The sequence below is a fragment of the Aspergillus karnatakaensis genome (assembly GCF_047715665.1).
Source record: "Aspergillus karnatakaensis strain CBS 102800 unplaced genomic scaffold BJY04scaffold_2, whole genome shotgun sequence".
NCBI classification, from domain to species: domain Eukaryota; kingdom Fungi; phylum Ascomycota; class Eurotiomycetes; order Eurotiales; family Aspergillaceae; genus Aspergillus; species Aspergillus karnatakaensis.
Genome location: NW_027395714.1, coordinates 877,428 through 899,322, shown reverse-complemented (window position 1 = coordinate 899,322; position 21,895 = coordinate 877,428). Strand labels below are relative to the sequence as shown.

The following is a 21,895-nucleotide window of genomic DNA, read 5'->3' as shown; positions in this document are numbered from 1 at the left end:
AATCTAGATAGTAAAAGTGATGAATTCAGTAAAGTATTATTCCACCAGGCAGATTGAATGCAGGCTACACGATGGAGAGCCCTCCGATTTATTCAACCGTCCCAAGTACATACACCCAAAAACCATCGAAGCCTTCGGGCACGCGACGATATCAAACAAATCAGACAGGAAAGGTTTGCGAAATAGTGAGAGAAGTGGTATCCTGCAAAGAAAGAACAAAATCATCGAGAGAAAACGCCAGATACTTTGATAGTACATCCCAAGCCTCAAAAAGGAAATCTAACACGCTCGAGCTGAGCTCGAACCCAGCCTATTGTGATAATTAAACGCAAAGTGTCGTATCGGTCGTTATATACCCCAGGCCTGCTGGAGCTATATGAGACAAAGGATGAAGAAAAGAGGACTAAGAGGGGACGGCAACAACGGGTTGCCAGCGTCATGAATACGCTCGAACATCGACTCAGTGACCATATGCTGGCGGAGGAGTCTCCTCATGATTCAGGCGGTCCCAAAAGGGATTGCAGGAGCTAGATCCAGACACTTTCTCCTCTCGCATGCGGCGCGCAATTTCCCCAGCAAGTCTTTCAACTAAAGCTTGATCGACAATGCTGGAGGTCGCCTTCTCGCCAGTGAATGGGAGTATTGTCGATGGCAATTGTCTCGATAGCTCAGCCTCTGGCTTTTCGGAAACTCCGTACCCAACATGCGAACGCATTGTTCCCCTCGGGGTTGCGTTTATGTCGATCGGCTCTGACATTCTAAGTGGGTCAGAAGAGGACGAAGGCTCTCCAAACTGCCCAACATTATCAGGCGCGCGACGAATACCGGATCGAGAAATACTCATGCGGTGTCTCTCTGGAATAGACGGGAGGTGTAGTCCAATTTCCGGCGACAGGGGTGGTGTGACCGGATCATCAGGCTGTTCCCTTACCATCGGTAGGGGCGCCGAGTATACTGAAGGCGCGCTGATATCCTCAGTAAAAGCACTTTCATCACTGACGCTTGCGGCATCATCAGTCGTCTTGGGACGTCGTAAATCAACAACGCGCTTCTTCCGCTTCCTCGAATGCGCTTTAGAGTGCCGAGTGGCGCCCATGCTCAGGCCGTAGCTACTGAAGCTATGTGTAGACGCTGTAGATCGAGTTTGCGATGAGATTATGCTGGCATTATCCGGGAATGACGAGGACAGGTTCCCAATGTGGGAGTGAGTCCTTGAGAGCGCCGGGCTCGCTGGAGACGTAACGCTCGCGGTAGCGTCGCCTCCGTCAGATGGAGACGTCCATGCGCGATAGACGACCTCGCGGATGGAGGGTGTGAAGAGCGACAATGTTCGCTGGGAATCGGTGAGTGCACCAAGACGCAGTAGATTTTTTTGAGAGAACAAGGAATGCGTCTCCACTGAAGAGTCAAGCGAAAGAGAAGCAATCTCCGACTCGTTCAGAGCATTGCCCAGAGCATCCACTGGATCCTGCGGAGGGCTAGCCAAAGGATCCTGGCCGGGACCTTCTGCAGTTGCGGTTGCTTGTTCATTGTCCGGCTCCTCCCCGACGCGATATTCTGGAACCCATAATCGAAGCGAAAGTCGGTGGATTATAGCGGGGAGCTCGTCCATGAACAAGATTCGAAGTTGTGCTTCTATTTCCTTTTGAAGGAAATCTCGGACGAAGGGGATTGAGTCGAAGGTGGATGAAACTTTGAGCGACTCGAGCGGATCATTTCGAAACACTACCGTGATTCCTTTCTGCTTTGAGAAAACCAAGACAACGAAGCCGGAGAGTTTGAAGTCGGATAGGGTGATTTGAAGAGGGATGGTAAGCGGAGTCCTAGATGAAACAGCCCAGTCAGAATATGCGCAGCTATGCATGCCCAGTGTTGCGACTCACGCTGCAGCTAGTGGTAATGGTGAAGCGAAAGATGGTCTGGTGAGGAGGTAGGTATTGAGAGGGTTTGCTTGGACTCGGGTCTTGAGAGTCAAAAAGGCGTCCCCTGTGTAAGACATCTTGAAGATGCCTCGAAATCGGTCCTCGGCCAAATCGCCAATCTCCAGAATCTCCAACTCAGGCGGAATAGAACCGAGATTGAGCTCGGTGACAATGATATCGTCAACTATGATCGGTGGTTTTGGCGACTTATTCAGAGCGGCTGTAAGAAGATCCTGGGCGCGAATGTAAAAATTCGCGTCCGCGGTCAACGGCGACCAGTTGAAGTTGAAAGCCATCGCAGATCATTGAGAGACAGTATCTCAGCGACGGACAACATTCAACAGAGCAGATATCGGCGACCGGACTGTAGCCCTGGGAAGAAGGGAGGGAGGTCGTCGTAGTTGTGACGATGGATGATGGATGATGGGAAGAGGAATGGAGAAAGGGAGGCTGAATGAATGAATGAATGAATGAATGAAATGTTCTTCCTGTGGGGGCGCGGCGATAAGAAAGGAAAAAAGGGAAAAAGACGGGACGAGAAAAGGACTTCCGAGGATCACAAGAAAAGTGAGGCAACACTCGCGTGATCGACGCGACAGCTGGAGATTCACCTATATTGGGAGTTCCGGATGATTCCCTTTGGGGTCTGATCGATAGGAGAGTCCTCGTCAAGTACTCTGCTCTTTCCTCGACATTGTTTTGTAGCTATTCAGTCGCGTTCCTTCGCTGCAGTCTCTTCCTCGGCTCAAGAGGCCGGCGGACGGAAAGACGTCACTGTGCAGAGCCTTCATATATTATGGAGACAACAAAACTGGAGCAGAACCATACAATGAATTCTATGCATGAGCTTCTGTATCTGTTGCGGTCGTCTTATGATTCAAGATCGACTCAGCCGGCATGACCTCTCTCCGCCTCATCCCCTCATCCGGTCACCCCCGAGCACCCGAACATGGAATCCGGACTCACTATTCCTGGCCTCCGCTAATAATACTATTCCGAAGATATTGTTGGCTCGATTATTATCACTCTTGCTCGTACTACTACTAGGGTTAGTACAACTAGTAAGTGTAGTTCCATACATGCTCTCTACACTTGCTAACGTCCCAACTTGGCTCAGTAATCGCGCTGGGTTGACAACCTTAATACCTGGACGCAGAATCTCTTCTTGAACCATGGCTTCCCCCATAAACATCGGTCTTCCACAAATCCACGCCAGAGAGGAGAGTAAATGCATACCACCGACCAATGACTTTCTCATGGGCACCTGGCACGTAACCCACTCCAGTCTTCCCTTGTGGAAAGGCAAGCGCAACGTCAATATTACCTACGAGTCACTGCCCCCCGACTCCGTGGGTGTCACCAAGATCGATGACTTTGTTAGATACCAAGCAGTGGGATCTGATAAAATCAAGTCGGTTCATGGTGTTGACACCCCCAGTCCGGGTAATCCGGGTGCCTGGGACTGGCGAGGCAAAGGTTGGTTAAAGATTGCGAGATCTCATTGGGAGTGCCTTGGGTTTGGCCACACGAACGATGGCAATCAATGGCTTGTCACATATTTCGCGAAAACCCTCTTTACTCCTGCCGGTATAGACATCTACTCTCGACGCAAAAACGGGCTTCCGCAAAGCAGTATTAAGGAGATACTCAAAACTCTCCAAGGACTTGGGGTTGACGAGATCACGAAACTCACATACAGTATCTTTGAGATACCACATAACTGAGGGTACCAGCTATAAAGCTGCTAAGTAATAGTAATGAATGTCTTCTCCAGTTCTCATACATCTCTGTCATTAATGTCACGTGCAACAGATGCCATGACGCATCTTCAAAGGTACGGGTACCTCACCCCGGCAACAGCACGCTAGTCCTTATATAGAAGGAGGTCAACAGGCCCGCGGGCCAATGCATTCCATCAATGACTGCAGTTCCTCGCCTCCAGGTCTGTTTCTATCAATCTAAACTTTCTTGACCGCCAGTATCAACCCTTCAGGCACATACTTTTAAGGTTCGCGTGGTAGACAGATCTATGATGCGAGCTCATTATGGCCGCGATACTTTCTCAAACGTACTCCGACGAAACTCCGCGACGAAGAGCAACAACTACCACCGGGAGGCGAAAAGTTTACGGGAAGCGGAGAACGGACGCCCCAAGGGCCGTGTTTGATCAGCGAAGCCCGGCAAAGAAGACAGAGGCCGATGCCATTCAAGATGTGGTCGATTGCATCGAGGCAAGATTGGCCGAGATCCAGATCGCTGACAAGGCAGTCGTGGAAGACAAACAGGAGGAAGATGACAAGAAGAGCACCAACACAGCGACTGCGACGCATAAACATATTGATGATAAGAATTTCGCGCCAAGGCCTCCTCAGCACCCTGCTGAATCAGTTCAATTTGAGCAAGCTATCCCGAAGAGCACCCCGGTCGTCAAGAAGCGATATCAGACCATGGTGGAAGTTAGGATAACTCCGAGAAAGGTTCTAGGGGAGCCACAGTGTGATGCGAAGACAACACCGAAAGAGTTACCCGATCATTCAGACGCCCGCAAGCGAAACACAAAAAGGGCAAGGCTGCGGCGATGTGCTCCGTCCGACTATGTCTCCAACGATAAGGCAGCTTCCTATGTCCGCTCTATTTTGGACGAGACTTTGTCTCCGGTAGCGGCACAGGGTATTCAGAAGTTTGATGCCTGGGCCGCGCGTGCGGGGCAAATGCTAGAGGTGGTGAAACTGGCAGAAGGCTCGTACGGAGAGGTCTATAAATTGAGACTACGGGAAGATTTGTGCCAGAAGGGAATGTCCAAATCAAAATTGGCGCGCCTTCGAGCCTGTGGTGACGGCGTTTTCAAAGTTGTTCCTCTACGAGCCCAGAGCGGTCCAGGTTCGAAAAAGTTCACCAGCGTTGAGGAGATTGTGGCGGAGGTAAAAATGTTGAAATATCTGGATCCTATCCCAGGGTTTGCCCGCTTGCGGGAGATCCATGTTGTTCAAGGTCGGTATCCCGACACATTCCAGAGAGCCTGGGACCACTACAAGAAAACGAAAGATGATTGTCTCAACCCTAATCCTTCGAGCAAACGAGCCTACCCTGATTCTCAGATTTGGGCAATTATCGAGATGGACGATGCTGGTTCTGAGCTTGAGAAGTTTTCTTGGTCATCAATCTTCCAGATTTACGATATATTCTGGGGCGTTGCTATGGCTTTAGCTCGCGCTGAAGAATATGCTTTGTTCGAGGTACCACCTCTCTCTCTAAGAAGATATGAGTTCGTTATTAATTTCCTATTTGAAATAGCATCGAGATCTGCATCTTGGGAATGTTTGCATTCGAAGCACGCGACCAGATGGTCTTATGCACCCACCATCTGTCTCAGAGGTCATGCGGCAATCTAACTCAAGTGGGTTTGGTCTTAGTACATTGCAGACGACACTCATCGACTATTCGCTCTCACGCGCAGAACTCGTCGTAGATGAGACTTCAGAACTGATAGAGGTCACATCTTCGGATCTAGATAAGAAGCAAATATTCGATGCCATTGGTATAGACGAGGATGACGCCTTGCTGAGAGACACGTATAGACAGTGAGTGTTCTACTTGAGTCTGAGTATATTGCTCTAACCACTTTCATAGCATGCGCGCCCAAGTTTACAAAGGCAACCCCGTCGATGCCCAAAAAACACCTGATATACCCGGTATCTGGGCGGAGTATGCACCCCGAACGAATCTAGTCTGGCTTCGATTCCTTTTGAAAATGCTGCTCAAGAACAAAAAAGACGAACCTCGAAACGTCACAGGGGGAACACCAAGGCCGCCTCTAGCCCCCCGTCCATCCAACACCGAGGTCAAGAGAGCGACCAAATCGGGCAAGAACCATTCAGCGGGCACTGATATTCAGGTAATTTCGGATGACTGCGCTCAGGTTTCGCAGCTTAAGCAGACACTCAAGGAGAGGCTCAACGCTATCCTTGAGCTGCTTGATCTTGAGCATGGACATGAAGATATGTGCTGTTCCGCAGACCTGGTCGCGTTTGCTATAGATGCTCAGTGGCTTCATGAGAGGGATTTCTTTTCTGCAGAGTAAGCGTAGCATATGGTGCAGTTATTGCATAATTTTTAATGTGCTGTTTTGCGGGTTTTGGAGATATTGCATTGCATTGCATTAGATTGGGTGTGCAGCATACGGTTGGCGTTATAATTACTTGCTTGAGGTTTAGTGGTATGGGAAACCTAGGATTTTTTGTGAGCCAGGATTCATATATATTCCTCATTATGAAACCATAATGCCACTATAATACTATAGATGGATTATATAGTTCCAAATCTATAAAGTCAATCACTCAACCGATGCGCTACTTGAAGAACATCCAGACCAACACGCTCTATCTGCCAAAACTCCTCATGGTCCAATAATGCAAAATCAATAAGGATAAAAATAATCGTGAGAGCTCTTGTCGAACTCACTGCCCGGAAGCCAAAAAGCTCAAAAGACTTCCCGTCGCCAACCCGCCAACAAGCATGAGACTCATAAACCCGCCAGCAGGTTCACGCTCCTCGTCGGAAACCCAATATCCAGCTCCCATCATACAACAGCTGGATAGGTATCCGTTTGTAGCGCCGAATAGCAACTGCACTATGAAGAGGTAGAAGAAGTCGCTGTTCACGACGGCGCCCTGGCCACTCACGTTGCAGAGGAGGTAGAGGGGGATGAATCCGGCCCGAGCGATGGCAAGGATAACCAGGATCCAGGGACGGTGGGCAATCGAAAAGCGTGGGTTAAGGACTAGGAGTCGAGAGAGTAGATCACCAGCGTTCCAGAAGAAGAAGGCTAGTGGGATGAAGGCTTCTGGTTGGAAAAGGCGTGGGGCGTTGAGCTTATTGTTCACGGACTCTATTTTCGAAGTATAGACGGGGAAGATCATAGTTATTGCGAAGCAAAGGTAGATTGAGATAGCTGGGAGTCGGAGCTTAGAGAAGAGGGTCCACAAACCCACGGTTTTGTTGGGTAGTTGTTCGGTGCTGGATTCAGATTCATCATCTATGACATGTAGTGACTGGCGCTTGGTGAGCCAGGCGAATGACACTAGTGTCAATGACGAGACGCCTGTCGCCATGATGAAGCATACAAAGGCTGATTTCCAGGAAGTCTCTGTTGCTTCTTCTTCCCCTTGCTCTGGGACTGCCAGAACCGAAAGTGTCTGCGCCAAAGCGGGCAAGACACCCGCTACTCCCTGGCCGCTCATGATGGCCTGGGTGTATTCCTGTCTTCCAAACCCTGAAACAAACGCGAAAACTCCGTTCTGGTTGATTCCAGTAGCCATGCTGGCCCCGCACACCATCACCATCAAGAAACCAAAATATACACCCACAGAGACATCCTTGAGCGCAATTGTAGAGAAGGCAAGCAGGGTGAAGATACCGATGTTGATAAATAGCGATATTATTATTCGTTTGGGATATGATGCTGATTCCTGTATCTTGGCGAGGGTGAAGGCGGAAACCAGGTTCGTGACGGTCGATACTGTCAGTATAGACGATTGGTAGTGAGTCTTCGCCCACTCATCGGACTGGAACCGCTGTTTAAAGAAGGGCGCTGCAGCAAGGAACATATTCCTATATCGAAAGCCGGTTGGTTAGCGGATACTCGAGACAACCTTCTTCGGGAAGCAAGTTCGGGAAATGACGTACCATGCCCACAGCATAGAAACGCCCAATATAAAGAATACCCAATACACAGGCCTTGAGAATGGTGGGCTTGAGTGCTCGGCCTGATCTTGGGGTGTACCATAGTCACCATCAGCGGCCACTGGCTCTGCGATAGGCTCATACTCCCTGGTAGGAGCAATCCATCTACGGATGCGATCCATGCTTTGGCGAACGGAGCCAGATGCTGCGCTGGAAGTTGGAAGCCGTTTTCGGGAAGCGATTCAGTGCATCATTGAGGAAGTCCTGTAGCAACTTCTGATGCAAGTGTGTAGTTGCGAGAGAAAAGCGGAGAACGAGGTTGGAGCTGGCAGGCTGGCCGCTGGAGGTTGTGCTCATGCCAAGAAGTGAGAACTGGGGTAGATCACGTTCTACCGGGAGGGACAAGGACGAATGATCAGGAGGACTTGTAATCCGGAGTGGATATTGGAATAGAGATGGGTCTTTCTATTATTCTATAGGTATAATCACAATGAGGAACTAGGCAAAACCTAGTAGCCTTTACTCCAAGGGTGTAACAATCATATACAGGTGGTACAGGGTCTAGGCCACGGAAGGATGTAATTAAAGGCGGGAAGGAGCCACAGGAAGAAAAGTATCTCGTCAGTAAGGTGATATTTCGCAGACATCAAGAAGAAGGGGCCTTCTTAAGGCTGACTGGGTTTTTGGCCTGCTTCGGCACTGCCATCTTCTTCTGCTGGTAATTCCCAAGTCTTTCCTTGGGTATCGGGGTTGACTGAAGGGCTGACTGGCGGCTTTGAGTCACCGCCACTCAATTGCCATTCCATCAATTTCGTAAAGGCGCCATCTGGGCGCGCACTTAGCTCTTCATAAGTGCCTTGCTCGGCAACTTTGCCGTCGTTACCAAGGACGATGATCGAATCGGATCGCTTGATCGTGGAGAGTCGGTGCGCAATGCTGATTGTCGTATTGTTACCACGGAGCAGGGCTGCCAAAGCGCTGTTGACCAATGTCTCCGACTCGGCGTCGAGAGCAGAAGTTGCTTCGTCTAGAATTAGGATATCGGGGTCCTTGATGAGCGCACGGGCAATGGCAATTCTCTGCTTCTGTCCTCCAGAAAGCTGGGCCCCGCGAGGTCCCACTTGAGTGTCGAGACCATCCGGCTAAATCCGTGTTAGGATACGACTCTCAAAGAATGTAGACGGCTGAACTTACAAAGTCGCTGATGAATTGACAATTGGCTTTTCTTGCTGCCGCCACGATCTCGGACCTGGTTGCGCGTGGGCTACCGTAGGAAATATTCTCCGCAATCGTCCCCGAGAAAAGGACGGGCTCCTGTGCGACTACCCCGATCTTTCTACGAAGTGACTTCGCATTCATCTCAGTGATATCCTTGCCGCCAATCAGAACACGCCCCTCGGTAGGACTATAGAATCGCAAGAGAATTGAGGCAATAGTGGACTTTCCTCCGCCCGAAGGGCCAACTATTGCGACATTCGTGCCCTGTGGAATCTCGAAATTGAGCTCCCTGAAGATGGGAACAGCAGGTCGCGTCGGGTAGCTGAATGTGACGTTCTGGAAGCGAATGGGCCCACGGGCCGTTATGACTTTAGTACCCTTGGTCGGAGAGATCGTAGGCTGGCGATCTTGTAGCTCAAATAGTCGACTAGCTGCTCCAACACCCTTCATCAGTTCAGAGTAGAAGCTGGACATTCCAAACATGCTGGAGCCTGCATAAGCCGTATACATTAAGAATGATGTTAGCTCTCCAATACTAATGGCGCCAGATTTAACCATCCCGCCTCCCACATAGAGGAGGGCGAGAATCGTCAGATTTCCCATGAGGCCAGTCTATAAAGTTCGTCAGCTTAGCCGCAAAAAGTGCAATCTCGAAGACATACGGAGCTGAAGAAAGTTGCACTGATCAGTGACTCTTTCTTTCCGAGCTCAAAGATCTTCCGCACTTGTGTGTTGTATCGGTTGACCTCCACAACTTCGCCAGCAAATGATTGACTTGTCTTTACATTTCCCAAGCGTTCCTCCGCGATCTTGGTCAGGGTTCCCAGGTTTCTTTGGATCTTGCGACTGAGGTTTCTGATTGCCCTTCCGTAGAAGATCGCACCAAGGCCGATTGGAGGAAGCAATAATGCTAGGATACTAGATAACTTGAGACTAACATAAGCCATCATACCAAAGCCAGCTGCACCACTGACAGCTGCTCGGAGGCCATCAGAGAGGTTCTGAGTGATACTCTTGCCGACAATTATGGTGTCAGAACTTAGTCGGGAAATCAAATCGCCAACTCGGTTCGCATCAAAGAACTCGGCATCCTGTACAAAGGTTTGACGGAAGAGTTTGGAACGAGTCCTGGCAACAATGCGCTCACCCACAATCCGTAGAATAATAATACGGCCGTAATTGGCAGCAGCACCACACGCGAGGATTCCGGCCAGAGCACCATAGAACATTGCGGGGCTCAAGCCGAACAGAAAGTCGCCGCTTTCAGTCGCCTTGGTAGATGCGTCGATGATTTTGCCAATTGAGAATGGAAGCGACATAGTGATAGTAGAGGATACCAGCAGACAGACAAAGGCTAGGCCCAGTTTCTTTGCCTCGGGTCGTGCAATGAGCAGAAGCCTCCATACTTCGCCGAAGCCGGATTTCTTCCCACTAGCACCATCTTTATTGAGCTTCGCGCGAAGATTGACCTGTGCTGCTTGTGCTGCCTTCTCCGATAACTCAAATCCATCATCATGATCCTCGTCTTCCTTCTCTTTGTTATCTGTTCGTGGAGTCTTCGTTTGTTCGGCTGTTGTTTTCGACTCTAGTAACCGTTGTGTAGAGGAGAAACCACGATACTGTTTGAGAGCTCGTGGGTTAAGCCGTGAGGAGTATGCATAGCTCGTGGGTTGTATAATTGTTCTTTCGTGGATTCGGTTGATGGGAGGCTTTGTGGAGCTGTAGATTGGACTCGATAGTTCCGAGAACGGCCGGACGAAGCCTCCGTTAATGCCACGACCGTGTGTCGCTTGACGAACGTCGAAGTATAGACTCGTATTAACGCCCCCTTTTGTAGAAATTGTCAGCCTGGGCCGAGTTCCTGCAGCCCAGGAAGCTCGAAGCTTGAAACCGCGCATTTCGGATTTGGGAGCGCAGGTCCAGGTAACAACTGGTTAATATGACGTGACGGTAAGCAAACTAGATGCCATGTCTCACTGAGTTGGAAATAGATATCGTGGGGGGTTCATGACAGTCGTAAAGCTGCCAATCACTGTTTCGCAATTGACACAGACACTCGGTAATTGTTGGCTTGATTGAGATGAGAAGCCGCAGCAGCCAAAATCCCGATGGAACAAGATCGGAGACCAGCGTTCTGCCGCAAGCCACCGCTCATACCAGTACCAGTAATGAGCCTCCATAGAAGCTGATCGAGACTGATCGAGAGCTTTCGATGTCGAGCCTTGTTTTTGGCTCTGGGGGGGTTTTTTTTTTTCCCTTACCTTGAACCAAGTCAAACTGCCTTACGAAGAAGAAACACTTATCAACCTGGATCTTAGAACCGTATCTCTCCGCCTTCCAAGCTCCGACTTTTGTGGTTGTTATTACCCCACTCTCCACCCCTCTCCGTATAGTTCTCAAGCTCAAGATGGTGCTCGACTACAGCAAATGGGACGCTCTGGAATTATCTGACGATTCAGATATTGAGGTACATCCCAATGTTGACAAACGGTCTTTTATCCGGGCCAAACAGGCCCAGATTCATCAACAGCGAGAGCACCGCCGCCTTCAGATCCGAACCCTAAAGTATGAGCGCATTATCAACAACGGTCTTCTTTCTCGAATTGAGAAACTTCTTACGTCCTTTGAAGGAAAACAAGGGACATCGTCAAGCCCAGAAGAAGTTGTATTCTCGACACTTATGGAGTTAGCAAGCAACCCGGCAAACGATCAGCCTCCTTCGCCTCCGGAGGGCGTCCACACGCAAGAACAAGAACAACCGAAGTACTCTCAAATGATGAGCTCTCTGGTGGATCAGGTGAAGAAGGAAATTGATGAATCAAAACCCGACGATCTTCTTCAAGCATACGTCAAGGGTGTGCAGGGCCACAAGGACAAGGTGCAGGATTTACAAAAGGAATTACTCACAAAACTTGCCGAGCTTGAGAAGGAAGAGGGCAGCAAGATCACAAGTGAATCTATCCACATGGGCTTTGATACCTCTCATGTAGCTAAAACCAAGGGTGAAACGGCTGCGCCCCAGAAAACTAGCTCGGTTGAGCTTTTGAACCCGAGCGCGCCATCGGGGTCAAACCAGGATGCCAATGATGACGACGCTCCAGAAGATCCGGACAGCATACAAGCGAGTGAGATAGCGAAGAAGTTCGCCAGAATCAACCGCAACGACTACCGAGCCCTACACCAATACATAACAGACCACCCAAAGATCGTCGCGGAGAAGGAAACAGATGGCCTACTGGTTGAAGCATTCAATAGTCAGATGGAAGGAAAGGAGGACTATGCTCGACAATGTGTTCACCAAGCTCTTTTACTGCAGTATTGTCGTTCTCTTGGCCCTGATGGAATCTCACTCTTCTTTAAACGGTATGTAGCTCAGTCACTGAGTTTGTGTGGTAGTGGATCGCTGATCAAGATCTCAGGATCACGACAAAGGAACATCAGGCAGGACCCCTTTTCAGAAACGACGTTAATGAAACCTACAACAAGATCAAGACTCGTGCCGCGGAACTAGCCAAGGACAGCTCGGCTTCTAATGACCCAGCCGGAGTGGAGCAGATCCAACTGCATGCGGTTGACCCGAATACTAAGATTACCATCAACATCCCTCAGAGTGGGAGCAGCGAGCCGATTGAGATTGAAGCACGAAAAATCTTCGAGTCTTTCTCCAGGGACCTTCAACAGGCGTTGTCGTCTGAATCATTAGACAAAGTCAACAAAGTCCTCGGGAAAATGAGTGTTGAAGAGGCCGAGGATGTTGTTGAGAAGCTCGGAGAAAGCGGTATGCTCAGTCTAGAACAGGGTATTGTCGACGCTACTACCGAAGAGGGCCGAAAGAAGCTCGAAGAGATCGAAGCAGAGGGTAAGAAAGGGAAGCAAGCGGAGGAAGTCGGCGAGCCCGGGGGTGATATCACTGAGCTGGATTGAAAGTATTATATATGAAAAGCGCTTACGCCTACATGTCCGGTACGGTGTGATGCCTATCAATATTTATAGTATTAAGTGACATGACCAATATACTCTCTGAATGGACTCCAGAATCCGTTGAGTGATTACTGCCCTAAAATTTACGATCCCTTAGAGCTTTGTTGAGCTAACTGACCCTGCATACTAAAAGTAAAATGGTGGTGACATACAAGCTAAAAAAAGAGAATGCATTATTTACGTACATCAGGTGAAAGAGAGGCCAGAAGTAAAGAAGATAGGTTAGAAGGTAGGAGAATAGATCAAACCCCGCTAGCGCCAGGCGCTTTCTCGTCCTTCTTGAGATCCAACAGCAACTCTCGAAAGCGCTCCTTTCCTGAGCCGCTTGCACCTCCTCTAGTGCCCTTTCCAGATACATCCACGAGCTTCGCAATTCGCTCCCAGCTTGTTCCTCCGGATGATGTGTTCTCGCGGTTGTTAAGGAACTGCTCTGCCTCAGCGTGGGTTTGGGCACGAAGCTTGTCAGTCTTGTTGTTGTAAGACACGTAGAAGTCATCGATGTCTTCTCTAGCCTTGTTTATAGTAGCCTCTTTCTTCTCGTTCGAAATCTCTGCTCGGCGTGCAATGTCCGCATCTCGTTTCTCGCGCCACTCCCTGAGAAACACACGACAATTAGCAATTGCCGGTAACGTCTAGAGGGCGAGTCGGACGGGTAGGGTGAGATGGGAAGGATAGAGAAACATTGCCGGACATACCTCACAGGCTCAGCCTCCTCCTCGGGAGCCTGATAGTTTGAATAGCCTGTCGGTGGGAAGGGCGCCCCGGTTCCGGTAATGGTGCCGCCAGGAGCAACTTGCTGAACAACCAGATACATTAGGTCGCTGCGCATATCATCTCTTTGAGACATTCCCTTACCTCGTTCTGTGTGTCTATGGCAGGAAACGAAGATTCGAACCCCGAGATCTCGGGTGCCGCACTGGTCTGTGTCTCTTCCGGGCCACCTAGCAATCCGTCATTGTTGACATCTGTAGAAGCGGCCTGATCCTGGGAGGTTGCAAATTGATCGGCGTCATCTCCAAGAAGGGCTCGTTCGCGGGCAAGGAAGTCATTTTCATCTGTGCCATTGGCTTCAATAGCTTCCGTTTGGCCTAGATTATATAGTTAGCCTGGGGACGCCCGAAGTAGTGCGGGCAACTAACCTGCGGAGAAGTCCTCCAAAGAAGGGAAACGGTCGGCCATGATGGGTGGTCAGAATTCAAGAGCACACTCGGTATTTGTCGAAGATAAGTGTACTCGGCCGGCGGGTCAGTGAGTAGGAATTGATAGGGAAAGTGATGTTCTAGGTGGCTTCTTGGAGCGTTAGGGAGTCCGCAATGATGGCTGAGCCCGGGGATTCTGCCCCAAAGGCGGTGAATGAGCTTGGACTTGCAGGTGCAACAGAAGAGCTTCACTCTTGCTCCTTATTCAACTCTTGAAAAACTCAGTTGCTATCTTTGTGAGATCGCATCTGGTATTGCTTCTAACAACAAATAGCTAGTGTGTTTAGCAGCCAGATCTTGCACCTGGGCCGGAAGAGTTGACTTACTCGCCGAGCTCGGCCACGAATAAATACCTAGTGCTCAGCGCAAACGGCGAAGCCAGTCAACGATCGTCCGATTCTCAATTGCTAGTCACTTATCGCTCAACAACTAGGCGATTATGGCGTATACCGATGATTCAGTCAAAGCAAAGTTGTCCGCTCTTAATGAGACTCAGGAGGGAATCGTCACTGTCGCGCAATGGGTGATGTTTCACAGGTCCGTTTACTAGTCTCATTCTTAGAATGATTCACTAACCACGGCATTGAACTTTAGGCGGCACGCTGAACGGACTGCGCAACTTTGGCTCCAGAAACTTCGCGATTCTCCAGCTCCGAAACGTCTCAATCTAATTTATCTCGCAAACGGTACGTTCCAACGGAAGCATGCTATATCCAGGGCTGATAAAAGCAGAGGTTGCGCAGCAGTCTAGAGCACGACGTAAAGAAGATTTTCTCATTGCCTTTTCGCCTGTTAGTAGTTGTGGTATAAGATGAGGCTGATAGTCATGCTAACATGGATTAGATTATTGCTGAGGCCGTGGCAACCGCATACAAGGGTTCCTCGAATGACATTCAACAGAAAATCAGACGTGTGGTGGAGGTATGGAGGCAACGAAATATCTTTGAGCTTCCAATTCTGGAGGCTGTTGAATCGCGAGTGGATGGTAAAGTTCTTCTGCTGCTTTTTCATGAATTACGTGCTCATTTGAGTAGATATCGACAAATCACGTTCCACTGGGAAAAAGCCATTACTGGGTGGCTCGTTATTCTCAAGCCCATCGGGCTCGACTCCATCAGAGCTGCAACCCCTTGTCCCTCTTCAGGTAGCACTTTCCAAGGCGGCCGTGGCGTCTGGCACATCAAGCACAGCTGCCAACGCCGAGTACGAAAAATTGAACGACCCCAATGCTTCATTGCCGACCCCCCCTGTGCATGCTGCGCGCCTCAGTCAACTTTTGAAATCCCTTGCAAATGCAGAAAGTTCAGTATCAGAAGTCATTAAGTCACGCCGTGCCCTCATTGACGGCCTGGAAAGACTTTTGGAGACGAGTCGGGCCGCTTTGTCTAAAGAAGAAACCCTAGCTTTAGAGCTAAAGGAAAAGAGAGCGGAAACAGAGTCCAAAAAAAGAGATGTGGAGGATGCAATAATGCGTGGACTTTCCGCCGAAAATACTCCAGCAGTGGACTTGGGAAATTTTGGGGCAAGCGGCGAGTCAGCTCATCGCCCCGACATCGAGGCTCTTACACCTCCTCCCGTTGAGGCTATCACTCCGGTGGGCTCGCCAAAGCAGGAGCCACAACAATCAGCCCTAGGGCCCGAAAATGGAGGTCATACTATCGCGGGATTCTCCTTGGGATTCGACAACTCTATTGACTCGTCTAACTTAAGTCTTATCCAGCCATCTACGACGGCGTTCGGTGACCTGCCACAGGAAAGCTTGAACGGTGTCCATACTAAGAAGAGGAAGGTTACCCACGAAGAAGAGGATTACGCCCAGTTTGCAGGCGGTGATCTGGACGCGGACATTGCGGAGCTCTTGAATCAGGAAAGCCATCGTCAATATTGACCTACTTTGAACTGGAGCGGCGTGAAGAATACTTGTGTAACACGTCTTTGTGAATTTTAGCCAAGCCCATTTCAGGGACTCTATCAACATTCATCATAGTATAATACAATTTGACTCATACTGACATTACGATTTCCAGGTATCCTTGACGTGCAGGTTGTCGTAGTTTCACGGCTACAGTGCAACGTGGTCGAGATTTGGAAACATGGAGGACTTTTAAGGTCATTAATTGATAATGTTCTCAAGGCTATCATCATGGTATCTTTACAAAACACAAATAACTACCGATATATATCAGGATCTACCCATTCACTTCTTGCAACCCGTGTTAGTAAAGCAGAACGCGGGCGCCTATAAGCAATCCCGAGCGCTCGCGGCTGTAACCCAGGAGGTTGGTCCGGTGGTTGAGACGGTGGTGGAGAAGGAGGCGTTGGCTCCGGTGAACTGTTCCGTTTCGGCTTCACCACGAGGAGGATTATCATTCCTACCACTAGGAGAATTAGCAGAAGGATGACTTTGCGCTTTGTGGTTCGTCGTTGGTAGCCAGTTGCCTGTACTCAATTAGTCAATTGTCATCCATCCTATTTCTGCATGCACTCACCACTTTGAGTTCCTTCTGGGCTCCTTGGACGTCGGTGTTCATTCTCTCCACGTTGTAGTCAATGCGATCCAACATGGTGCCTTGGTCGATGACCATTGTTTGCAGCTCACGGAAGATATCAGACAGTTCAATGATTCCTTTGGCGATGTCGTTGATCTCTCGCTCTCGTTGTAAGATCGCGGCGTCATTCTGACCGGTCATCCTTTGGGTTGTTTGTAGTAGTGTGGATTGAGAAAATGATTTGTCCGCATCGGATTCCATCAATGAGGGGTCTGTGTATGGGTTTTGCACGGGCGTTGGAGATCGGTCGAACTGCGACGCTGAGTCTTCCAGTCCTCGTAGTCCTGGTGCCATTCAAGTCAACTAAATGACGGAGTAGAGAACGCGGGGATGTGGTGGCCTTACTTCTTAGATAGGTGCTTTGCTTCTTTCTGAAGCGAGCGCTGGCGTCCTGTACTCTCGAAGCAAGTGATATCTGGATATTCTTCGCCATAGTCTCGTCTCCGCTACTCACGCCCCCTTGTTGTTTCGCCTCATGCACCATTAATTCGATTCGTTTGACCAGTTTCTGACACTCGTGAAAGTCGCGTGTAATGTCCTGTGTATACCTTTCAATGACACGTTCATCCTGTTTCCGTACGTCCTCATCTCCAAATCCTGGTAACAAGTGCTTGTGGTGTAGTTTATCCAGTTGTGCCGACTTCTGCGCAATGTCCGCTAGTAGCTCCGTCACCTCCTCCTGCACATCCACCCAACGCGGCGGGAGCACGTCCATCTCAATGATTGCATCGCCATCATCGTCTATGCCGGTCGAGTCAGATATAAGCCGCCGGCTCTCCTCGGACTGTGATGGTGTATCGGAGAAGCCATTAGATGCTCCGAGGTATCGCGGCTTCTTTGCGGGATGATGTGTAAACGACTGGCGGTAGGAGATATAACTGCAATAGAAAAGGTGTCAGCATACTCAACAAGAATATGCATCAACAAGAAGGGTGTCGTACAGATTCGTGCGGTCCCGCCACATTGTGGACGTTTAACGGTTGTTGATTTCCCCGGATCCTTCTGACGAGTGTCCTTTAAGCTATCATGAGCATTATTGGCCGAAGGCAGCGCGGGCAGGTCACCGGGGGGTATGCTCCGTATAATGGTATCAAGAACCGGACTCGATGGAGAGCCAATGGAGAGATACTCGAGCTTATTTGAGCTTGGAGAACTAGCACGACGTAACGGCGATCCAGAGAACAACGGTCATCGGCAGCTTGATCTCATTGCTGCCCACGTGAAATACAACGCTAGTCCTGTTCGGGCGGCAGTGTATAAGTGCCCGTACCCGTACCTGGCCCACGGCTGCTGCGGAAATCCATGAGTCCATCTCCTCCCCTTACAGTCACATATTATTGCTTTGCTGCTTTGTTGTATCAAAATCAAGTTCATGTTCAGTACGGCCGTTTTTCTCGGGTTCATCGAGAAGTGGTGCCCACCCAATCTGAACTTCTGAGCTATACCACCTGGTTCAATCTATAGCATCCGAATCGCAAATCACCAATATCGTCAGTTGACTTTTCATGTCTCAACCAGTGGTAGAATGGCGCGAGAGGCTATAACTATATATAAAGGTTGGCTCTACATCAAGATAGACATGGGCAATCTGTTTCAGCGGTGTTGCATAGAGGGCGGGGTTCTGCCCAAGGCAGTTTCGGATTAATGCTTCGATTAGGTCACAGTGCTTTCCCCCCAGGGCTGCATTTGGACTGCATCGGCTTTGACATCGCGAAGGCGCCTTGATATCAGCCAGAGTCTAGACTGGTATAAGCTCTAAGCGGCGCGACAACAAGCAGTAATAGGTATCGGGGTTCCACCAGTTTTCCGCCTGCCAAGGAACGATGCTGCGATTGGTACCGCATTGATCACGGCAGTTTGTCGAGTCTCGACGACAGAAGCATTATTGGCATCTTGGGGAGCTTGAGCCTTGTAGACTCGAGCTGAGCTGAGATTCAGCCATTCTCAGCCTTTTGTGACGCTTGGACCAGATGGTGGTTGGGGCGGGTCACGTTTTAGGACTAAGTGACCGCCTTGCCAGGCATCCAGGTCAGTGGCCGCTCGCTGGTTATTATTATTGTGGTTTGAGGCGACTTAAGAGACTCCCCTTAACTCCCCCACCACCGCTCATCTCCACCAACGTCTTCCTCGCTCGTGTCATTTCTCCTCACTCCTACTTCATCTTCTTCCGACTTTGAATTTTTTTTTCCCACCAATCCTTTAGCCTTCTATATCACCATGGTACGCTTTTCTTCACTCTCATCGTGAGCGCTGCGTCACAACGCATCCCCCACTTTGCGGGGCAGATCTATCGGTTTCCTGCGCAGACGAGCTGACGACTTCATTTGTAGGCTGATTCTCTGACCGAAGAGCAAGTTTCCGAGTACAAGGAGGCCTTCTCCCTATTCGTAAGTGCCATTGAATTTCCTGATAGGAGTGCCATTCAGAGCATATACTAACTTGTTTTCCGCATAATAGGACAAGGATGGCGATGGTTAGTGCAAACTCCTGGCATCGTGGTCGCTTGCATATTTTTAGCGTCGATGAATTTGCTCGGCTGGAACTTGTCAAAAGTCCAATATTAACGCCGTCCCTAGGCCAAATCACCACGAAGGAGCTCGGTACTGTGATGCGCTCACTCGGACAGAACCCCTCCGAGTCTGAGCTTCAGGACATGATCAACGAGGTTGATGCCGACAACAATGGCACCATTGATTTTCCAGGCACGCTACAATTCTGCCTCTCTTTCAAATGGGCGAACATGGAGTCGATTACTAACATCTGAGTAGAGTTCCTCACGATGATGGCGAGGAAGATGAAGGACACCGACTCGGAGGAGGAAATTCGGGAAGCGTTCAAGGTTTTCGACCGTGACAACAACGGATTCATCTCGGCCGCCGAGTTGCGCCACGTTATGACATCTATTGGAGAGAAACTTACCGATGACGAAGTCGATGAGATGATCCGTGAGGCGGATCAGGACGGTGATGGCCGAATTGACTGTACGTTTCTTGGTCAATAAACCTCTCGCGGCAAAGTATGCTGACTATATATCGCAGACAACGAATTCGTGCAACTTATGATGCAAAAATAAATGCCTCTTATCTTATGATGTTTATCGTTAGCGATGAAGGTGTGGACACCCAATATCGTCTCATCTTAGTTGTCATATCATTGAATGTAGCCCATCTAATGCGGATACAGCACTTAGTGATTGTAACGGCTGTCAATTTGTTTCACAAGGCCTTTGTGTCTTCTTTGTTCATTTTCCAAATGGATTGTAGTCCCTTCAGGAAGGCTGAGGTTCCAAGCTCTACAAGCTGGAAGGATCACAGTATCTACCATCGAGATTCCCTATATTATTTACTTCTTATATTCCCGTGATCTCCTCTTTTCACATCAGATGAGCTTATATTCGTGTGGATTTCCATTCGAGCAGGAAATGTCAGTCAGTTTTATCTCCTCGCTGAGTGGCTTGCTTGCTAAGTGTTTGACCGGCGCTTTAACGAATATTTTCAATCCTGTTCAAGCGCAGAGAGATGTGTCGCTTCTGGTTTGGAAGATTCGTTGAAATTCACGCTCTCCTGCGTGCCATTCATCGGTTGAACCTCAAGATCTCCATGAACTGCCTCGCAACATCCACCCCGGCATCTGGATCCGGGTCATCATCACCTTGCAGCCCACTCCCATCCTCGTTCCTTGCCTGGTCGAGCCCTTGCTTGCCACGCTGCTTCAGTACCTGCAGCCTATGCTTGGTCTCTTTCCCAATATCTGGCACAATTATAGCCTCCCTAGCCCCGTCAATCCCAAACTTCCCCCAGAATCCCCTTATCAGAGACGCGGTGACAGTATACTCCGCGTCGATGTCTGCCTCCTCCACGCCTTCGGGGAATGCCATATCAATGCCTGAGTCTTCGTCGTCAGCATCCTCTCCGCTCTCGAACGTGAAGGGCTGAGATGCTTTTGCTTTCTTCTGCTTCTTTGATTGATAGAGAGCCGATAGTGTGGTGATGAGTGATGGCCCCTTCCACTCGATTTCGACGACTGTACCGCGGACTCTCACAGTCGGTTGTGTTTGACGCACGTCGCCGACTCGAACTCGGAAGTCGCCGATGTCGTAGACCATGCCGCCGAGGACTGTAGTCGTATGTCTGTGGCACCAGAAAGGTTGGCAGGCGTACAGAAAATGCTGATACAGGGGACCTGTTGACGGATGCGGGACCGTCGTCATAACCATAGGCGCCAAAGCAGGCACAGCCTGTGAGGATTGCGAGCTAGTGGGTGTGACGGTACCGGTAGACGCGCCGCCGCCAGCAACGTCCGATTGCTGGGAAGTGTATATGAATCCATGATTTGGGTAGTGTGTTAGCGACAGAAATTGCATGTATCTAGGCGCTGCGGAGCGTTGAGTGCTGGATTGAGGAAGACATGAGGGTGTATCTCGCATCAATTTATGCTCCAGGGCCCAGCGGGTGACGAGAGTTGGCTCTTCATTGAAGGCGGAGTTTAACCGCTCGACTACTGTTGCTTGAGCAGTAGAGGCATTTGGGTTAGATGGGATGAAATAAACTCTGTTCCTCGTTAGCTATTGTTCAATCGTAGATATGCAAGTTGTGGTGTGTAGGTACCCTGTAAGAGGCATATTTGTTATTGATACCTGCTGATGCAGCTCTAAGTATGCAAATTCAACGTCCAATAACAACCCCGCAATGGATAATCTCCCACTCTATTTAGCTTCTCTTGCTTGCTGTAGTACTACTGGTAGCCAGTTCAGGGTATAGATTAGATGTCTACTTCGTACTTCTTAAAATTAGCGCATGTACATTGTAAGCACAGAGGTGAAGGCATATCGAAACTAACCTCTAGGGACAATTCGCACCCGTTACAAGGCAGATTCGCGTTGATTGAGGTACAGTAGTCTAGATCTTTTGTGTTGGCACACTAGGGTAACCGCGTGCCAGGCATAATCGCTCAGGTTGGGTTTGGGATTCCCATTTCCCAGACTTGCGGCAGGATGGTTACCTATCCAGCTAGGTGCCTGAGGCACTTGTGATGCAAAACAAGCAAACCATTTGTATACCCGCGGGTCAAAATCGAAATGGGGCCTTTTCTTTGCTCGAACACTTGAAACAACAGCGCTATATTTGCTCATTTCATTGACAGCTTGCTGTTTCTCCCCTACTTTTCAGATAGCTTGCTCAGTTGCTTTCAGAACTCAGCCTTTTTGCCTTCAGAATCAGGCCAAGAGAATCGCCAAGGCGCTGGAAGAAGGAGGCTGACACTAGTTGGAAGGAAGGGGAGTCGAGAATAGAAGCTCTCCACTTGCACCCCCCCAGGTTAAACGCCACAGACCCTCTGGACCGTC

General features: G+C 49.5%; 11 protein-coding genes across 11 annotated transcripts; 5 read left to right on the top strand and 6 right to left on the bottom strand.

The window, feature by feature from the left end:
- Positions 1-460: 460 nt before the first annotated feature.
- BJY04DRAFT_227292 (MDM34 family protein) lies at positions 461-2,797 on the bottom strand (the record flags this gene model as incomplete). Its single annotated transcript, XM_073718596.1, has 2 exons — positions 1,884-2,797; positions 461-1,823 (listed from the first exon to the last, which is right to left on the bottom strand). Exons 1-2 carry the CDS (start codon positions 2,216-2,218, stop codon positions 461-463), a joined length of 1,698 nt encoding a protein of 565 aa, XP_073576954.1. The 5' UTR covers positions 2,219-2,797.
- On the top strand, positions 2,791-3,807 carry BJY04DRAFT_48459 (uncharacterized protein). Its single transcript, XM_073720477.1, has 2 exons — positions 2,791-2,970; positions 3,040-3,807. The coding sequence occupies exon 2, from the start codon at positions 3,095-3,097 to the stop codon at positions 3,644-3,646; it is 552 nt and encodes a 183-aa protein (XP_073576953.1). The 5' UTR covers positions 2,791-2,970; positions 3,040-3,094; the 3' UTR covers positions 3,647-3,807.
- On the top strand, positions 3,731-6,173 carry BJY04DRAFT_177431 (uncharacterized protein). The gene is made up of 3 exons (XM_073709601.1): positions 3,731-5,158; positions 5,217-5,503; positions 5,553-6,173. The coding sequence occupies exons 1-3, from the start codon at positions 3,968-3,970 to the stop codon at positions 6,001-6,003; spliced, it is 1,929 nt and encodes a 642-aa protein (XP_073576952.1). The 5' UTR covers positions 3,731-3,967; the 3' UTR covers positions 6,004-6,173.
- An 18-nt stretch (positions 6,174-6,191) lies between these two features.
- On the bottom strand, positions 6,192-8,075 carry BJY04DRAFT_48494 (nucleoside transmembrane transporter FUN26). The gene is made up of 2 exons (XM_073720478.1): positions 7,608-8,075; positions 6,192-7,532 (listed from the first exon to the last, which is right to left on the bottom strand). Exons 1-2 carry the CDS (start codon positions 7,784-7,786, stop codon positions 6,380-6,382), a joined length of 1,332 nt encoding a protein of 443 aa, XP_073576951.1. The 5' UTR covers positions 7,787-8,075; the 3' UTR covers positions 6,192-6,379.
- Positions 8,076-8,269: 194 nt separating this feature from the next.
- On the bottom strand, positions 8,270-10,720 carry mdr2 (ATP-binding cassette permease mdr2; the record flags this gene model as incomplete). The annotated part of the gene is made up of 3 exons (XM_073714770.1): positions 8,270-8,746; positions 8,799-9,434; positions 9,485-10,720. The coding sequence occupies 3 exons, from the start codon at positions 10,718-10,720 to the stop codon at positions 8,270-8,272; spliced, it is 2,349 nt and encodes a 782-aa protein (XP_073576950.1).
- Positions 10,721-11,065: 345 nt separating this feature from the next.
- Positions 11,066-12,858, top strand: BJY04DRAFT_177426 (Hsp90 co-chaperone CDC37). Its single transcript, XM_073709600.1, has 2 exons — positions 11,066-12,185; positions 12,242-12,858. Exons 1-2 carry the CDS (start codon positions 11,230-11,232, stop codon positions 12,744-12,746), a joined length of 1,461 nt encoding a protein of 486 aa, XP_073576949.1. The 5' UTR covers positions 11,066-11,229; the 3' UTR covers positions 12,747-12,858.
- Positions 12,859-12,891: 33 nt separating this feature from the next.
- On the bottom strand, positions 12,892-14,108 carry BJY04DRAFT_177425 (clathrin light chain CLC1). Its single transcript, XM_073709599.1, has 4 exons — positions 13,943-14,108; positions 13,659-13,891; positions 13,499-13,599; positions 12,892-13,397 (listed from the first exon to the last, which is right to left on the bottom strand). Exons 1-4 carry the CDS (start codon positions 13,980-13,982, stop codon positions 13,046-13,048), a joined length of 726 nt encoding a protein of 241 aa, XP_073576948.1. The 5' UTR covers positions 13,983-14,108; the 3' UTR covers positions 12,892-13,045.
- Positions 14,109-14,441: 333 nt separating this feature from the next.
- Positions 14,442-15,890, top strand: BJY04DRAFT_213089 (CTD-interacting domain-containing protein; the record flags this gene model as incomplete). Its single annotated transcript, XM_073714769.1, has 5 exons — positions 14,442-14,539; positions 14,597-14,688; positions 14,735-14,793; positions 14,846-14,987; positions 15,037-15,890. 5 exons carry the CDS (start codon positions 14,442-14,444, stop codon positions 15,888-15,890), a joined length of 1,245 nt encoding a protein of 414 aa, XP_073576947.1.
- A 178-nt stretch (positions 15,891-16,068) lies between these two features.
- BJY04DRAFT_48365 (t-SNARE syntaxin TLG2) lies at positions 16,069-17,627 on the bottom strand. The gene is made up of 4 exons (XM_073720476.1): positions 17,493-17,627; positions 16,897-17,429; positions 16,492-16,835; positions 16,069-16,441 (listed from the first exon to the last, which is right to left on the bottom strand). Exons 1-4 carry the CDS (start codon positions 17,513-17,515, stop codon positions 16,172-16,174), a joined length of 1,170 nt encoding a protein of 389 aa, XP_073576946.1. The 5' UTR covers positions 17,516-17,627; the 3' UTR covers positions 16,069-16,171.
- A 686-nt stretch (positions 17,628-18,313) lies between these two features.
- On the top strand, positions 18,314-19,818 carry BJY04DRAFT_48303 (calmodulin). Its single transcript, XM_073720474.1, has 7 exons — positions 18,314-18,771; positions 18,882-18,938; positions 19,009-19,024; positions 19,128-19,253; positions 19,320-19,532; positions 19,590-19,663; positions 19,742-19,818. The coding sequence occupies exons 1-6, from the start codon at positions 18,769-18,771 to the stop codon at positions 19,622-19,624; spliced, it is 450 nt and encodes a 149-aa protein (XP_073576945.1). The 5' UTR covers positions 18,314-18,768; the 3' UTR covers positions 19,625-19,663; positions 19,742-19,818.
- A 201-nt stretch (positions 19,819-20,019) lies between these two features.
- BJY04DRAFT_48360 (uncharacterized protein) lies at positions 20,020-21,504 on the bottom strand. The gene is made up of 3 exons (XM_073720475.1): positions 21,391-21,504; positions 21,159-21,330; positions 20,020-21,101 (listed from the first exon to the last, which is right to left on the bottom strand). Exons 2-3 carry the CDS (start codon positions 21,170-21,172, stop codon positions 20,126-20,128), a joined length of 990 nt encoding a protein of 329 aa, XP_073576944.1. The 5' UTR covers positions 21,173-21,330; positions 21,391-21,504; the 3' UTR covers positions 20,020-20,125.
- Positions 21,505-21,895: the final 391 nt, after the last annotated feature.

Coding starts and splice junctions, on each gene's coding strand:
- BJY04DRAFT_177426 (XM_073709600.1), top strand. CDS start 11,230: ATGGTGCTCGACTACAGCAAATGGGACGCTCTGGAATTATCTGACGAT. Junction 12,186..12,241: donor ATCTCACTCTTCTTTAAACG/GTATGTAGCTCA, acceptor TCAAGATCTCAG/GATCACGACAAAGGAACATC.
- BJY04DRAFT_48459 (XM_073720477.1), top strand. CDS start 3,095: ATGGCTTCCCCCATAAACATCGGTCTTCCACAAATCCACGCCAGAGAG.
- BJY04DRAFT_48303 (XM_073720474.1), top strand. Junction 19,254..19,319: donor TGGCACCATTGATTTTCCAG/GCACGCTACAAT, acceptor ACATCTGAGTAG/AGTTCCTCACGATGATGGCG. Junction 19,533..19,589: donor CGGTGATGGCCGAATTGACT/GTACGTTTCTTG, acceptor TATATATCGCAG/ACAACGAATTCGTGCAACTT.
- BJY04DRAFT_48494 (XM_073720478.1), bottom strand. CDS start 7,786: ATGGATCGCATCCGTAGATGGATTGCTCCTACCAGGGAGTATGAGCCT. Junction 7,533..7,607: donor GTTTCTATGCTGTGGGCATG/GTACGTCATTTC, acceptor CTTTCGATATAG/GAATATGTTCCTTGCTGCAG.
- BJY04DRAFT_48365 (XM_073720476.1), bottom strand. CDS start 17,515: ATGTGGCGGGACCGCACGAATCT. Junction 17,430..17,492: donor TGGCGGGACCGCACGAATCT/GTACGACACCCT, acceptor TTTCTATTGCAG/TTATATCTCCTACCGCCAGT. Junction 16,442..16,491: donor CCCAGAAGGAACTCAAAGTG/GTGAGTGCATGC, acceptor AATTGAGTACAG/GCAACTGGCTACCAACGACG.
- BJY04DRAFT_177425 (XM_073709599.1), bottom strand. CDS start 13,982: ATGGCCGACCGTTTCCCTTCTTTGGAGGACTTCTCCGCAG. Junction 13,600..13,658: donor CCATAGACACACAGAACGAG/GTAAGGGAATGT, acceptor CTGGTTGTTCAG/CAAGTTGCTCCTGGCGGCAC. Junction 13,398..13,498: donor GAGGAGGCTGAGCCTGTGAG/GTATGTCCGGCA, acceptor TGTGTTTCTCAG/GGAGTGGCGCGAGAAACGAG.
- BJY04DRAFT_177431 (XM_073709601.1), top strand. CDS start 3,968: ATGGCCGCGATACTTTCTCAAACGTACTCCGACGAAACTCCGCGACGA. Junction 5,159..5,216: donor AAGAATATGCTTTGTTCGAG/GTACCACCTCTC, acceptor TATTTGAAATAG/CATCGAGATCTGCATCTTGG. Junction 5,504..5,552: donor CTGAGAGACACGTATAGACA/GTGAGTGTTCTA, acceptor CCACTTTCATAG/CATGCGCGCCCAAGTTTACA.